Source organism: Scyliorhinus torazame, chromosome 6 (genome assembly GCF_047496885.1).
Source record: "Scyliorhinus torazame isolate Kashiwa2021f chromosome 6, sScyTor2.1, whole genome shotgun sequence".
Classification (NCBI taxonomy): Eukaryota; Metazoa; Chordata; class Chondrichthyes; order Carcharhiniformes; family Scyliorhinidae; genus Scyliorhinus; species Scyliorhinus torazame.
Genome location: NC_092712.1, coordinates 204121526 through 204137470, shown reverse-complemented (window position 1 = coordinate 204137470; position 15945 = coordinate 204121526). Strand labels below are relative to the sequence as shown.

Sequence of the window (15945 nt, the reverse complement as noted above, 5' to 3'; positions counted from 1 at the left end):
CCCAAATATGCGGACAAAGCCCGCCCACTCATAAAGACCACGCCATTTCCCCTGTCGGCTGAGGCCCGAACGGCCTTCAGCCGCAACAAGGCCGACATCATCAAATTTTTTTTAAATCTGGGGAGGCCACCGCTTTGGCTGACCATGACTAGTTTTAGGTACCTGGGAATGCGGCTGGCTCACGATTGGGTCACGTTACATAATTTGAACCCGGCCAGTCTGGTAGAGGGGTTGAAGGCGGACTTGAAGAGATGGGATGCACTCCCCTTGTCCTTGGTGGGAAGTGTTCAGGCGGTTAAGATGAACATTCTCCCAAGGTTCTTGTTTGCATTTCAATGTCTTCTAGTCTTTCTTTCTAAATCTCTTTTTAGCAGAGTCAACAAGTTAGTTTAAACTTTTGTTTGGGCAGGTAAGACCCCCGGGTTCAGAGGGCATTCCTGCAGAGAGATAGGTAGTCCGGGGGGGGGGGGGGGGGGGTTACCTAATTTGATGTATTATTACTAGGCAGCAAACAATGAGAAAGTGTGGGGTGGGTCGAGGATGCGGGGTTGGTTTGGGGGTGGGTGGAGGAGGCTCCTTCTATAGGTGCGAGTTTGAGGTCACTTGTTACTGCTCCTCTTTCCACTCTCTCCAGCTAGGTACTCTGTGAGCCCAGTGGTAACAGCTTCTCTGAGAATATGGAACCAATTCAGACAGCGCTTTAAATTAGAGTCCATATCGCTACTGGTTCCAATCTGTAGGAACCATAGGTTTATACTGGCTGGGATGGATTTGTCGCATAAGATCTGGAAGAAGGAGGGGACCGAGAAGTTTAGGGATTTGTTCATGGAGGGTAGGTATACTGAGCTGGAGGAGCTGGTGGAGAAGTTCAACTCCCAAGAGGGAATGTTTCTAGGTATTTGCAGGTACGGAACTTTGTGCGAAAGGAACTCTTAATTTCCTTGGTTACCGGCACCTTCTCTTATGGATAAGGTGCTGTCTTTGGATGAGATAGGGGAAGGGAGGATATCAGATATATATGGGCAGTTGATGGAGAGGAGAGGGCTTCAGTGGAAGAAGTAAAGGGTAAATGGGAGGAAGAATGGTAGCATAGTGGTTAGCGCTGTTGCTTCACAGCTCCAGGGTCCCGGGTCCGATTCCTGGCTTGGGTCACTGTCTGTGCGGAGTCTGCACGTTCTCCCCGTGTCTGTGTGGGTTTCCTCCGGGTGCTCCGGTTTCCTCCCACCGTCCAAAGATGTGCAGGTTAGGTGAATTGGCCATGCTAAATTGCCCTTAGTGTCCAAAAAGGTTAGGTGGGGTTACTGGGCTAATGGGATAGGGTGGAGCTTGGGCTTAAGTAGGGTGCTCTTTACAAGGACCGGTGCAGACTCGATGGGCCAAATGGCCTCCTTCTGTATGGAATGAGGTTCTGCATGAAGTCAATTTTACACCCTTGTGTTCAAGACTGAGGTTGATTCAGTATAAAGTAGTACATCGAGCACACATGACGAGGGCACATATGAGTGGGTTCTCTCTGAGTGTAGAGGACAGATGTGAGTTTTGCTCATGGGCAGGGGGGCAGGTGAACCACTCTCATATGTTTTGGTCCTGCCCTAAGTGGGTTAAGTTCTGGGTTTTCTTCTTCAAAATCATGTTGAAGATTCCGGGAGCTAGAGTAGAGCCGTGCCCAATGTGATCTTTGGAGTGTCAGACTTGACAGGAGCTACAGGAGGGGATAAAGACTATAGCTTGCTCTTCACTTTTCTAATGGCCCAGAGGCAGGCCTTACTCAGATGGAGAGCATCGCTGCCACCTAAGGCTTCGGCATAGTTGAGGGATTTGTCAGAATTCCTACAGTTGGAAAATATAAAGTACGCCAAAGGGGGATCGGAGGAGGGGTTTTACTCTAGGTGGCTGCCGTTTATTATGTTCTTTAAGGAGCTGGATCTCATCAGCAATTGGTGAGGGTGGTAAGGAGGGAGGTTGGGAGAGAGGGGCTGGAGCGGATCTGGGTAAATACAGGTTGTGGCGATAATTTTATTAAAATTGTATAAATCTGTTTGACCATTTTGTATGTTTTAAATTGCAAATTTTCTGAATAAAAATATTTTTTTAAATACTTAATTTGGAGGAGGCACGTGATTCAGGCAAGCCTTTTAATATGATATGTATGCAAAAGGATTTCCCAACACTGTTCATCAGGAAGCTCGACCCACCTTTAAAGTCCTGAGAACTTGTTTGCAAAAGTTCGCCCTGCGTTGGGATATTAATTTTTGGCCTCCCGCCCAATTAAGTTCCCCCCACCTACCACCCTTCCAACTGCAGCCACTGTCAACTCACACAAGAAGCCTGCCCATTTGTGAGAGGTGTACCTATGAAATTATACCAGCGCCTCCGAGAGAGGAGTTGGAGAGAGGAGGAAACATTTAAGATTTTGCCAGTAAAGTGATTTAGAGTGGTTTGAAAGAAGATTGTGCTTTTGTAAAGGTCTTCGGGATATCCCAAAGTGCTTCACGGACAGTGAAGTTCTTTCACAGTGTAGTCACAGTTGTTACGTTATGGATCAACTGGAAACCTCAGGTATAGAGTTTAAGACTTAAAATCTCATAGGTTTGTCTACTGTTGACTTTAGGAATGTAAACCGGAGACAGACAGTCCTGTGTCCCTCTTTGGCCCCTATCTGAGCAATCTCTTACTTTGAAACAGGATGGTACTAAACAGATGAGCTACAAAGGTACAGATGTATTTGAGCAGTTCTTTAATTAAACTGCAGTTACGTTGGTGTTGGTTCTTATCATAATTGGCTAGAACACCCACTTTGGGAGAATCTGAACCGATTGCTACAGCTGCATACAAACAGATTCAGCTTGAACCCAGTGCGGTTCAAAGTTAAACATGTGGTACATGGCTGGGGCTTTGCTGCGCCATGCTGTACACAATGTCGGAATAAACCCTGCAGAGTAGCAATTAAACATGGTCAAAAGGCTGAAGGTGCCGAAACATCCAGCCTGCAACAAAGTGTTGCTCTCAAAAGAGGAAAAAAATTGGAAGAAAATAAACAAATGAAACCCCTACACGTCCTACATAAATGGTAAAATCCTGATTGTGTTTTCCTTGAGTGCTCTGCAAGTGATTAATTCTGTTGGAATTGCATTTTTCTATCAATTGTTTTGTAATTCAACAAAACCTTTTACTCATTAAATTTAGAATTAAACTGTCAAATGTGATGACACCAGTGTTTGAGTACAAATGGTGTTGCAGACTGATTCCTCCTTTATTTTCTAGCTGCCATGCGAAGACCAGATAATCCTTCTGAAAGGCTGCTGTATGGAAATCATGTCCCTTCGGGCAGCAGTTCGCTATGACCCTGAGAGTGAGACTTTAACTTTGAATGGTGAGATAGCTGTCAAAAGAGAACAGTTAAAAAATGGAGGCCTTGGTGTGGTATCTGATGCAATCTTTGATCTGGGAATATCTTTGTCTGCATTCAACTTGGATGATAGCGAAGTGGCTCTGCTCCAGGCTGTGCTTTTGATGTCTTCAGGTACAATTATCTTTTCTACAGTGTCTTATTAACATTTTACCCCAAATGGATTGCTTCTTTTAGAGTTCTCTGCAGCAACACAAACTTGATGTGTGTTCCTGCAAGAAACTCTCAGGCAGGCATTTAATGCTTAATGGGCAGACTTCATCTTTTGCTTAGTTTCTTCGTTAGTGAACTAACTAGTAGAGTAAAGCCACTCATCTGGTGTAGGGGATAGCAATTAAATAAAAGATGCCCAGATTACCTAGCCAAGCATGAGATTGTCATCTAACGTTTCCGAGTTTAATTTCATAAAGCTGCCCAGCTGCTACTGTCAGTGATCTGACCTTCAGTGTTGTATGACATTCTTAATCATTGGTCTAATGTTACATGCAGCAGTTTCCAGGTAATTTACAATGACATGACAATGTTCCAGAGAATTATGTTCCAAGAAATCTTTTTCTAATATTGTAGACCGAGAAATTCAGGTTTGTGCAAAAATTTTAAAAGCGTTTGATGGGAGGGAAACACAAGTTGCCTTTTTCAACAGTGTCCTTCCAGAGCTGAAAAATAGTCAAATAATTTTTTTAAAAGGCGATGGACAAAGGAAAACAGAAACAGCTTTTCCAAGCACAGAATGAAAATTCAATTCATTGTTGAATGGCTTGTAAGCTGCTTAAATGAAAAGCAAGATGTAACAGTGTATCCCAGTCAAGCAGTAAAGAAAATAATGCCAGTAGCATTGTGATATTTTACTGGGCTAGTAACCAAGACTAATGCTCTGAAGTTTCAAATCCCACCACCATACCTGGAGAAATTAAATTAATTAATAAACCTGGAATAAAATGCTAGTCTCATTAATGATCATAAAACTACTGTCCTTCAGGAAGTCTGCTAGCCTTACCTGGTCTGACCTACCCACCAGCAATGTGTTTGGCTGTTTACTGCCCTCTAAAATGGCCCAGTAAGCCACTCAGTTGTATAAAACCCCTACAGAAAGCACTTTGGGTGTACCTGCACCACATGTATGTTCACAAATGTGGCTCGCAACTACCTTCTCGGTGGCAATTAGTGGTGGGAAACAAAAGTTGACCTTGCCAGCAATGCTCACATCCTAAGAACCAATGCCAGAGACATTAAAGGGATAAACCCTGCGACTAGTCAATGATGAATGAAGGCAAGAAAATGCCAGGAATTGAATATGAATATTACTGAAAAGAGAAATAGGTCGCAGAAGCTTTTCAGCTTGCACTCATCAGGACAATCACAAAAATGCCCAATTTCAACCCATCACAATTTATACCACAGGCAAAATGGGTGCTGATTGGTTCGCAAGTTGATTCTGGCCAAGGCTTTGCCATGAAGGAAGCAACGGGGAGCCATGTAGTCTCCCAAGTTCTCGGTTAATTCAAAAAAGGTGCAAGGTCTGAATATATTTGTGACTCAGAAGGAGACTATTCAGCCCATTGTGTATGCGGCAGCCATAAAAGAGTTATCCAGCCTGATCCCACAAAACAGACGAACAACAAAGATGGGATTTCTCACCCTCATCGCCACTATATCTGCAACGGGATGAAACTTTTACCAAGCACAGAGATGGGACCTTGACCCTGGCCACCTCATTGGCCTTGGACCATTCACCTACCGGAGTTCCGTTTCCAGGCCAATAACATATAATCACACTGAATTTAGGGTGTAAAATTCCAACCACATTTCTCAAGGGATTGCAAGATTGGCTTTTCTTTTCATCCTAATTTTACTTGTCTTTCTTCAGTCTACATAAGGCAGCACTCTTCAAACACTTGTACAGACCTTGATCTTATATTTGCTTTAATTTAAGTAAATTTGCCCACTTATGACTGGTGCACCAAGGCACAAGTACGATGACTGTCTCCATGGTAGCTCGCATATGCCTGCAAGGTTGCATACCAATTGTGGTACATTTCACCAATTATATGCTGTGTACAGACAGTGGCATCTAACACCATGAGTAAGTTCAATATCCTGGAAAAGCCACATGGATGCTTTTTCTGCTTATCTTTGTGCAGGAGGAATATGATCTACTTCCTTCTCAATGCGCACAGTTTGCCAATCACTTCCCTTATGCAACAATGGATGGCTGGCTAGGAGATGTTAGAGATGTCACCAGCCTGGAAGGATTCCAATGCAACAAATCTCATGACCATGCTTACATGCACAGCACCACTTTTGCCCTGCTCTGTGGTCTGCCGACAAGAGGTGGCAGATTTTAGTAATTATCTCCTTTTGTAATACATTGTGGACACTTCTTCTCACTGAGATTGAGGTAAGGGGGTTGCTCCCCATTGAAGCTGGGTTGATAAGGCCCCCTACTGACAGTCAATCTCCCCTCCTCCTTCTTCTCTGTCTGCTAGCTGCTTGTCCTCTTCTATGTCTTCCTGTCATGCTGCAGGCCCAGGGTGAATGAGAACTACAGCACCATGACTGGGAGAAAGTGGTCTGAGCAGATGCCTTGAAGTGAGAACCAAGACATTCACCATGTGCAGTACCACTTCCCGTTGACTACACAAACTTTAAACGCCACAGCAGAAAGCTCGCACCCCTTCTGTAAACATAACAGGAGCCAATAGAAACCAATCAGTAACTAACCTGAAAGTAATTATGATCCCTTTCAATAGTGCCAAGAGATATGTTCAGTTGTGCATGTTTAAGAGAGGGCATTATCTGCTCCATTCAGATAGAATCAAAATGGCATTACATACTGACTGACATCACAAGCTGCATACTTCTGCCACATACTCTGAACTCCGACTTTGGGACATAAATGACACCCATAAAAGCTCTACAATACCAAACTTTACAGTCTGTGATTCTTCACAAAAGTGTATGGAGAAAATCGGTAATCAACCAAGAAAGGACCTCCGGTGGGTGCCATGGAGTGAGTGGTCGCACATAAAGTGGCTCCAGCCTATTTAGCCCTTTCTGCCCATTTTACGGGGCTGTTGTTGTACTGTAAGAAAGTACTCCCAGTACGGAATAAGACATTCTCCTTCGGTGGGTGATGTCGAGGGAGTTATCAAATAAAGAGTGTGTCGAACAAGGGGCACTCTTCGGACCAGGAGGACGCGCGTGGCGCAGCAGAGGAAAGATGGTGCAAAGACCTATGGCATCGTTGCCCGCACAGTGATCAATTGAGCAGTTGGTCCAATTTTACTTGGCAGAATTCGAAAAGCAGTGGCTGGCAGCCTCTGAGACTTGGCAAGAGTGGCAGAGCCGATTCAGGCTACCCTGGAGAGTGTGGAACAGAGGTTGGAGGTGCAGAATGCGTTGCTCCAGAAGGTGAAGGATCACGATGATCGGATGCCTCCTTGGAGGCAGAAATGCTGATGGTGGCAGAGGGGCAGAAAAAGTTGAAGGAGAAGGTATTTGACCTGGAAAATTGCTCAAAGAGGCAAAACCTGAGGATTGGAAGGCTGCTGGAAGGTATTGAGGGCATGAATGTCACGGAATATTTGGAAAGAACTTTGGGAAAGTTGATGGGGAAAGGGGTCGTTGAAGAGGTTTCAGGCATATGGGTAGTGCACTCTGAGCCTTGGGTGGGGGCCACCTTGCTGGCAGCAATGCTACTTCATGGAAGTGGAGCCGCAGCTGGCAGCTTTGGGCCGGCGTGGGGGTCGCAGCTGGCAGCTTTGGGCCGGCGTGGGGGTCGCAGCTGGCTGCTTTGGGCCAGCGGGGAGCCGCAGCTGGCTGCTTTGGGCCAGCGGGGAGCCGCAGCTGTCTGCTTTGGGCCAGCGGGGAGCCGCAGCTGTCTGCTTTGGGCCGGCGGGGGAGGGGGTTCTGGTTTTACTGGTTTCTTTATTTTTCGGATGGGTTGGGACAGCGAGCCTGGGGCAGTGGACTTTTCTTTGTTTGGGTTGGGGGAGGAGATGGGGTGGGGTGGGCCACTGACATGGAAGGTTTCTTTATGGAGCACTTTGTTAAGGGGGGTGGCAATAGCCATCTTGAGAGGGCCCGGGTGGAAGGTGAGATTGGGGCCTGGTGAAGTCTGCGAGGATTTGAATATGGCTGACCGCAGTGGTGGGCGGAGGAGGGGTGAGGGGGAGCTTGGTGCCCCCGACCAGACTGGTGTCATGGAATGTGAGGGGACTGAATGGGCCAGTTAAGAGGTCTCGGGTATTAGCCATTTAAAAAGTTTGAAGGCGGACCTGGTTTTTATGCAGAAGACTCACCTGAAGGTTAAAACTCAAACAAGACTGAGGAAAGGGTGAGTGGGATAAGTGTTTCATTTAGGCTGGATATGTGGGCGAGGGTGAGATTAGTAAGAGGGTGGCTTTCCCAGTGATTAACAGTCAGGATCCAGGATGTAGGTATGTATTGGTTAGTGGAAGGTTAGAGGGAGCGCCAGTGGTGTAGGCAAATGTATACACCACTAACTGGAATGATGTAGACTTCATAAAGAATGTCCTAGCGAGGATACTTGACTAGGATAGGCACCACTTGATTATTTTGGGGGGGGGCGGGCAGCTATGCCTGGTTAGGGGGGGGGAGTTTTGTGAGCATGAGGAGAAGGCAGCAGGCGGCGGCGAGGGAGATTGGGCAGGTTAAGGACTCTGGGGGTAGGGTGGTCACCGAGTCAGGGCAGGTGAACGGTGTGTTTGAGACCTTTTACCGGGGGCTGTACAGGTCAGAAGCCCCGGAGGGGGTCTCGGGCATGAAGCAGTTTTTGGGTGGCTTGGATTTCCCGGTGGTGGAGGAGGGGAATGTGCAGGGGCTAGGTGCCCCATTCGGGTTGGAGGGGGTGATGAGGTGCATTGGGTCGATAGAATCTGGGAAGGCCCCAGACCTCGTTGATTCCCAGCGGAATTTTACGAAAGTTTGCGACGGAGCTGGGTCCTCTCCTAGTGGAAATGTTTTAACGATTTATTTGACAAGGGGGAGCTTCAGCCTACACTGGCACAGGCACGATTTTGCCTATTTTAAAGAAAAATAATGATCCGGAGGGATGTGGGTTGTATTGGCCGATATCATGTTTGAATGTGGATGTGAAGTTCATAAAATCATAGAATTTACAATGCAGAAGGAGGCCATTCGGCCCATCAAGTCTGCACCGACCTTTGGAAAGTGCATCCTACCTAAGCTCACACCTCCACCCTATCACCGCAAACCAGTAACCCCATCTAACCTTTTGGGACACTAAGGGCAATTTAGCATGGCCAATCCACTTAACCTGAACATCTTTGGACTGTGGGAGGAAACCGGAGCACCCGGAGGAAACCCACACAGACTCGGGGAGAACGTGCAGACTCTGCACAGACAGTGACCCAAGCCGGGAATCGGACCTGGCACCCTGGAGCTGTGAAGCAACTGTTCTAACCACTGTGCTACCGTGCCGCCCTTGTTGACTAAGGTGTTGGCGCCGCGCTTGGAGGATTGTTTTCCAGGGGTGATAGCGGAGGACCAAACGGGGTTCATGAAGTTATCATCAAATATCAGGAGGTTATTGAATGTGGTGTTGATGCCCCCCGACGGGTAGGGAAATGGAGGTGATAATATCTATGGGCGCAGAGAAGGTGTTTCACCAGGTTGAGTGGGTGTATGTTTTTGAGCTGCTGGGGCTGTTTGGTCAGAGGCCAGGTTTTGTTGGTTGGATCGAAAGGTTGTACAGGGCCCCCATGGCGAGTGTATGCATGAATGCTGTAACTTCGGGATATTTTCACCTGCATTGGGGAGCGAAATAAGCTTGTCCACTGTCCCCTTTGCTTTTTGCATCGGCGATTGAGCCATTGTCGATGGCGCTTAGGGCTTCAATGGAGTTGAGAGAAGGGGTGGAACACAGACTGTCCCTGTACGCGGACGACCTTCTGCTATATGTCACAGACCCGATTGTAAGTATAGATAGATGTATGGGGATCCGGATGGAATTTGGGTCATTTCCGGGGTACAAGCTTAGTGTGGGGAAAAAGTGAGGTGTTTGCGGTTAATGCTGAGGTACAGAAAAGAGGGCTGGAGAAGTTACCGCTTCGGCTGGTCAAGTCGAGCTTTTGGTATCTGGGGATACAGATGGCGCATAGTTGGGCTCAGCTACACAAATTGAACTTGGCTAATTTTGTGGATGGGGTGAAGGAGGATTTCAATGGAAAATGAAATGAAATGAAAATCGCTTATTGTCACAATAGGCTTCAATGAAGTTACAGTGAAAAGCCCCTAGTCGCCACATTCCAGCGCCTGTTCGACGAGGCTGGTACCGGAATTGAACCGTGCTGCTGGCCTGCCTTGGTCTGCTATAAAAGCCAGCTATTTAGCCCAGTGTGCTAAACCAGCCCCAAGAAATGGGATGTGCTTCCATTATCATTGGCGGGGCGGATCCAGACCATAAAGATGATGGTACTCCTGAAGTTTTTGTTCTTTTTTCAGAATCTCCTGATTTGCGTATAAGTCATTTTTTGAGATGGTAAACAGGATGATCACAGACTTCATATGGGCGGGGAAGGCGCCTGGATTCAGAAGGTATTTTTAGAAAGAGATAGGTGGAGGGAAGGCCTGGCTCTGCCAAACTTGTTGAAGTATTACTGGGTGGCAAATGCCAAGAAGGTGTGGAAGTGGGTCGTGGAGGAGGGGTCGATATGGGGGTGAATGAATGGGTGTCTTGTCGGGGGATAAGTCTAAGGGCAATGGTGATGGCACACCTTCCGTTCTCGCCGGCTAAGTACGCCACAAGCCCGGTGGTGGTAGTAACGTTAAGGGTCTGGAATCAGTTCAGGCAGCATTTTGAGATTGTGTCATTGTGGCCGCCAATCTGTGGCAATCATAGATTTGTCCCAGCAGGGTTGGATGCAATGTATAGGCTGTGGGAGTGGGACGGGATTGGGTGGTTTAGGTATTTATTTGTGGAAGGTAGGTTTGCAGAATTGGGAGAATTGGAGGAGAAGTTTGAGTTACCAAAGGGTTATGGTTTGCGGTTCCTACAGATTAGGGATTTTTTTGGTGTCACAGGATGAGATTAGGGGTGGATAGGTTCTCTGACATTTACCAGCAGTTGATGGAGAGGGAGAGGGTCTCATTGGGGGAAGTTAAGAGGGAGTGAGGGGATGTTTGAGGGAGGTATATGAAGTGAGCTCTGCGGAGGGTAAATGCGACATCCTCCGGTGTGTGACTAAGCCTAATTCAATTTAAAGTGGTGCAGAGAGCGCAATGACAAAGTCAGGTATGAGTCGCCTCTTTCCAGAGGTGGAGAGCTAGTGTGGGTGGTGTTTAGGGGGCCAGTGAACCATACTTGCTTGTTCTGGTCATGCCCGAAATTGGTGGAATTCTGGGAGTCCTTCTCAGGGACCATGTCCGAGCTTTTGGGGTGAAGTAGCTCCTAGCCCGTGGGTTGCGATATTCGGGGTTTCGGAGGATCAGGGAGTGCAGATGGGGAGAGAGGCTGATGTGTTGGCTGTTGCTCCCTAATAGCCTGGAGACGGATCTTGCTAGGGTGGCGGGCTCCAGAACCGCCCAAAGCGACGGGGTTGGTGAGTGACTTGGCAGATTTCTTGCATCTGGAGAAAATAAAGTTCGGCAATCGAGGGTCGGAAGAGGGTTTCATTTTGGTGGATGTTGTTCATCTCCTACTTTAAGCATCTGTGAACATCAGTGGATGGGGGTATTGGGTCTGGTTTATTGTTTTTGTGTTATAGTTTTTATATTTTAATGGTTATCTTTAAACGGGGCCTGTAGTGTGTTTAGGGGAGTGGGTGGCACAGTTATATGATAGTTGTACAAAGATGGTGGTGTTTTTGTGTTTTGTATAAAAAAGAGAAAGCCTTGAATAAAAATATGTTTTTTTAAATAATGAACCAAGAAAGGAGGTATGAGGAGGAAGCTAACTGGCAAGTCATTGGATTCCTAAGTTCTGGTACTAGGTATCTTCAGGGATCTGTTGCCTTTGGTTCCTAAGCAGGCACAAAAATGGATCCAGTATAAAACCTTAAGAATGGATAGAAGGAAGAGAAACTAACTATGATTGTTTTAATGCACTGATAGCACAGCACAGATTTCTGGACTGCTGTGAGCGTCTGCAAACTCCTTTGAGCATTGAAATTTACAGCCATGATGAAGTAGTCTGAGCGGAACCAAGCTGGGCTTGCATGGCTACAAGACTGGACCACAGTCTGAGCTTCCATTAGGTGCTTTTGCTTGTTTTGTAATGGAAGCAGAGACGGCACCAAACATTGTGTCATAGCTGGGTCTCCAAGTGCTGACATGGAGTTGACAATTAATTCCCTGGTGGAAATGATGGGCTCCAAGCTCTGCCCAAGACCCTGTGCCAAGCTGGACTGCCCCATCACACTGGATAGTAACAACAGGTTGGTTTGTCAATATACCAAGCAACTCCCTGTACCTACCTATCAGCATTTCCCTGTGTGCCGCCCCTCAAAATCCTCATCTGAGTCCACTTCAGTAGAACTTCACCCTCCAGCGAGCTGGTACACGTGCTATCCATTCCCGCTAGCCTGGCTGGAGCTCACTCATACTCATCCTGAATCTGTACTGACCTCAAAAATTTGCACTGTGTCAGTATGTGGATTGTTGGGAGTGTCCGATCAAGTGACAGTGCTTCTTCATCAGACATTTGCTCGTGCTCTTCATGGTGATGCTGCACTGGCTGGCAAGGTGGCGGTTTTTGCCTGTCTGAAAGCATAAATGCTGATGAGGTGGGTTGATATGAGAGAATGTGGATTGGGTGGAAAGCAAGGAATCCATGGTCATACCATCTGCAACTTGGGGTAAAGGTGAAGTGGGATTTAAGAAGGAGTATGAGGCAGCAATATACCATCATCCCAGATGATCTCCGTGAAGCCAATTGCAATGACCGCAATCACGGCCAGCCCAATAATTCATAGCACCATCTCCTCCAGGGGTCTCAGGAGATGCAGGTGGTACCTGTCTACCATCAGTTCCCTGCTGGTCCCTCCTGTTACGTGCAACCTTATCCTGCAAGAGAGGAGAGAACTGTCGGTGATATGCTTGTTGCAGTTGAATAGCTGGCAGACTGTGGAATATGTGGGGTGGGGTACCAAGCTTTCAAGATGGGTGAATGATATAGGAAGCAAAGACGATCTGAATGTGAGACATGAAGACATGACTTGTTGCTGCTGGTGCATTGAGCAGTGTGTGAGGTTGGTGGAGCAACCGTGGGGATGTGGCATTGGTAAGACAACCTTGACCACCAATGTGTGGCCTTTGACCTTTTAGTGACACTGCATCCAGATCCTTAGGCCAGACTCCTTGAATTAACCTCTGGCTCCTGCTCCCATTCCCCATGCAATGTGTGCTTTGAGGACCCCCTGCAGAAACATGGCATCTCTCTCTCTCCTCCTTTCCACCCCTGGCCCAAGGCCCTCAGTGTCACATAAGTCAACCTGTGAGCCATCTCTCGGACCTTTTGCTCCAGTGATAGGCTTATTCCTTCCCTGAAACAGTTTAGGGGACTATTCCAACAGCTATTCCAACACCTGCCCTTTGAGTTGCAGGCTAGCTTTAGCTCCAGCTCGCCCCACACGGAGCGTGCAGCCAGTCAGCAACCTAATTCTTGCTGGACTGCACATCACAGTCAGGGAGATGAGCAGGCAGCACTAGGTTTGTGTGCTGACTGCGCCCTCTTGATAGGGCACAGGGGTAATCACATATTGTGATCTCGTGCCCACTAAGTAGCCTTATCAAATTTGTAGTCCCTTGAATTTAATGGATTTTGGGTGCTCATATTTGTTATTGTTATGAACACAGCCCTCCCATTGCTGTTTTAACAACATTTATAAAATTATGTTTTGTATTACGACTATAACCTCATTTTTAATCACAAATCAGATTATACTAATTTTGCAATTTTTTTTACTGGTTTTAATAATGGCGAGTCTTCCTTATTCTTGTGTAGATCGACCTGGCCTTGTCAGCGTAGACAAGATAGAAAAAATCCAGGAATCCTTCCTCCTTGCATTTGAACACTACATTAATTATCGCAAGCACAATGTTGCTCACTTTTGGCCAAAACTACTGATGAAAGTGACCGACCTGCGGATGATTGGAGCCTGTCATGCAAGCCGCTTTCTTCATATGAAGGTGGAATGTCCAACAGAACTTTTTCCACCATTATTCCTGGAAGTCTTTGAAGATTAGGAATCTGACTTTGAACAGGTGCACTACCCGAATATCTGCGAACTGCGTTAGCACTACTGAGTAATGTTTCATTGGACGTCACAGAGAGTACCTTTTCCAGATATTATGAGAAACATTCCATTAATGCGGGTACTAGTGATTTTGTGACCGTAGCTTTTTGTACACATTTTTGCTGATCTTGTGGACTAATGTTGTTCATGTTTGTTTTTGAATAAGACATATGGTAGAATATTGCTTTGTGGTAAGGGACTCCAAACTCCAGGTGTCATATAAATTTTCTTTTGCGTGGCTCTTTAGTGAATTTAATATGACTAAATATGCTGCAGCTATTGTTGCAGGCTGGCTACCATTTTATAAAGCTGAATCAATTTGATTTTACAGGGAATTTGCAGAGCAGCTACTTGTTCTGGAACCAAAATGTACGCATGAACAAAATAACTGCTAGAGTTTTCACCCCCCTCCCCTCCCATCCCACCAATATCTGCGCTGCAATCTCACCATTATTCAATCATTGATCATTTAAAAACCCAAAACTGTGACGTATGGGTAAAATAGATGCAGCTAAAGTGTACAGTGTAGATAAAACAAACATAAATAAATAAACACCCATCACATTTCAGTACACAATAGGAAGAATAAAATAGAGAGCTGAACAACACCATAACTTGCCACATTATCCTCTGGCATTCTCATCCAAGCTGCCAATTTCAGCACAAAGTGTAAATGTGCCACAGCCCCAATCAGACCGATTGGAGGGTCAGCCATAGATTTCAAAGGGAAAAGTTCACAGTTTTGAAGTTGGGGTTACTTTTATGAAGTTGGCGTTGGGGCTTGTGAGGAAGGGGTATTTAGAGTTGTTTCCTGGCTTGCGCAGTGCTGCTCCTGACATGAAAGTATTTGATGCTGACACTGAGAACCAGCAAAAGAAAAGAGTTCTCTCCTGACACTGCCTTCCTTCAAGCAAAAGAAATGGAAATTGTGAAGTGGCCTGACATTGAATATTCTACTGATATCAAATCTAGAGGTTCGAGGAGAAGGAGCAATTTTGCTATCGCTGATATATTTTATAATATGATTGGTAGCTTCAACAGATGCACATTTAAACTGTTGTTTTGGAACTCTTTATTAGGAACATGCTTGATCTTACTGCACATATACTTACCGACTCCATGGAAAAATACTCAAAAATAATCCTTTTATTTAGTGTATTTCTTTTGCTCATTACCATACATGATTTCCCACAGCTTGATAGAGTTCATATTCACATGGTGCTAATCCATTTGTAGATGGTGCTTTAATGCCTCCTACAAATTGAGCTATAACTGCAGCTTTATCTCTTCAAACTGTGGGAATAAATATCAGCATTAAAAATGTCAAAATATATATATATATATATAATATATATATATATATATGCTCCTTCCTGGGGCAGTTTTCCCTGTAGTCTACCAATAATGAATGCACACCCTAACCATGAGACACCTTGCAATTTTCAATACTTTTTTTTTTAACCTAACAGGATTGTGTTGATTGAAAATTGAAGTTCCATGCACGATTGTCTAAAAAGACCAAAGCTAGACTTTGAAGCAAATGGTTGGTCCTGGCACGATTAAACCAAAGCTGTTTGTGTTCGCTTGATCTTTTTTGCTGCCTGAGTCCTGCTTCAACCTGGAATGCACCGTATAGCAAGAAACAGCAGCAAACACACAGTGAAAGTGTTTACCACTAAGTGAGGGAGTGGGATAGAGCAAGAAATGAGAAGGAAAGGTTTTGGGGGTAAAAACATATATTCAATAAGAGGACTAAGGTAGGTTATTAAATGTTTTTGAGGAAGCATTTCTCATAAAATTATCAAGCTTGACCTTCTAACTGGGCTTGGTTAGTGTATTGAATACACTTTGTCATGTCTTTGTAGTCAAGCTGAATGTTTTGTAAAGTAAAAGGTCGTTTATACAAATGCTCACTAGTCACTACTTAGCTGAGAGTATCAAATGCACAGACAATCAGAATGGGGAAAAAATTGTGTGGGAAGCCTGAATTCTATTTTTGATATATGAAACACAATTAATAACAGAATGATATACCTAAGGAAAACAAGCCACTTTTTAAAAAAACCATACCAGGTGTATCATGTTTGCACAGTATTAATTAAATTTATGATAGTTCCTTGGTATTTTTAATAAAAGAACGACCACTTTATGAAGTAGAATTTAAAGAAATAAGAGAAACAAACCTTTCTGATCTCATTGCACTCGTGTTTAAATAAGTATTTAAGTGCTTTGAAAGTATGACAGTTTGTTTGTTTTCAT

At 45.3% G+C, this 15945-nt stretch overlaps 1 protein-coding gene across 4 annotated transcripts in view; it reads left to right on the top strand.

The window, feature by feature from the left end:
* LOC140425235 (thyroid hormone receptor beta) overlaps positions 1–15272 on the top strand; it is a 322477-nt gene extending 307205 nt beyond the window's left edge. For all 4 annotated transcript variants that reach the window (XM_072509314.1, XM_072509315.1, XM_072509313.1 and 1 more), the window contains 2 exons: positions 3265–3523; positions 13395–15272. In XM_072509314.1, the coding sequence (XP_072365415.1) occupies positions 3265–3523; positions 13395–13636 (501 nt within the window). In that variant the 3' untranslated portion in view covers positions 13637–15272. The remainder of the gene's footprint in view (positions 1–3264; positions 3524–13394) is intronic.
* The last annotated feature ends 673 nt before the right edge of the window (positions 15273–15945 follow it).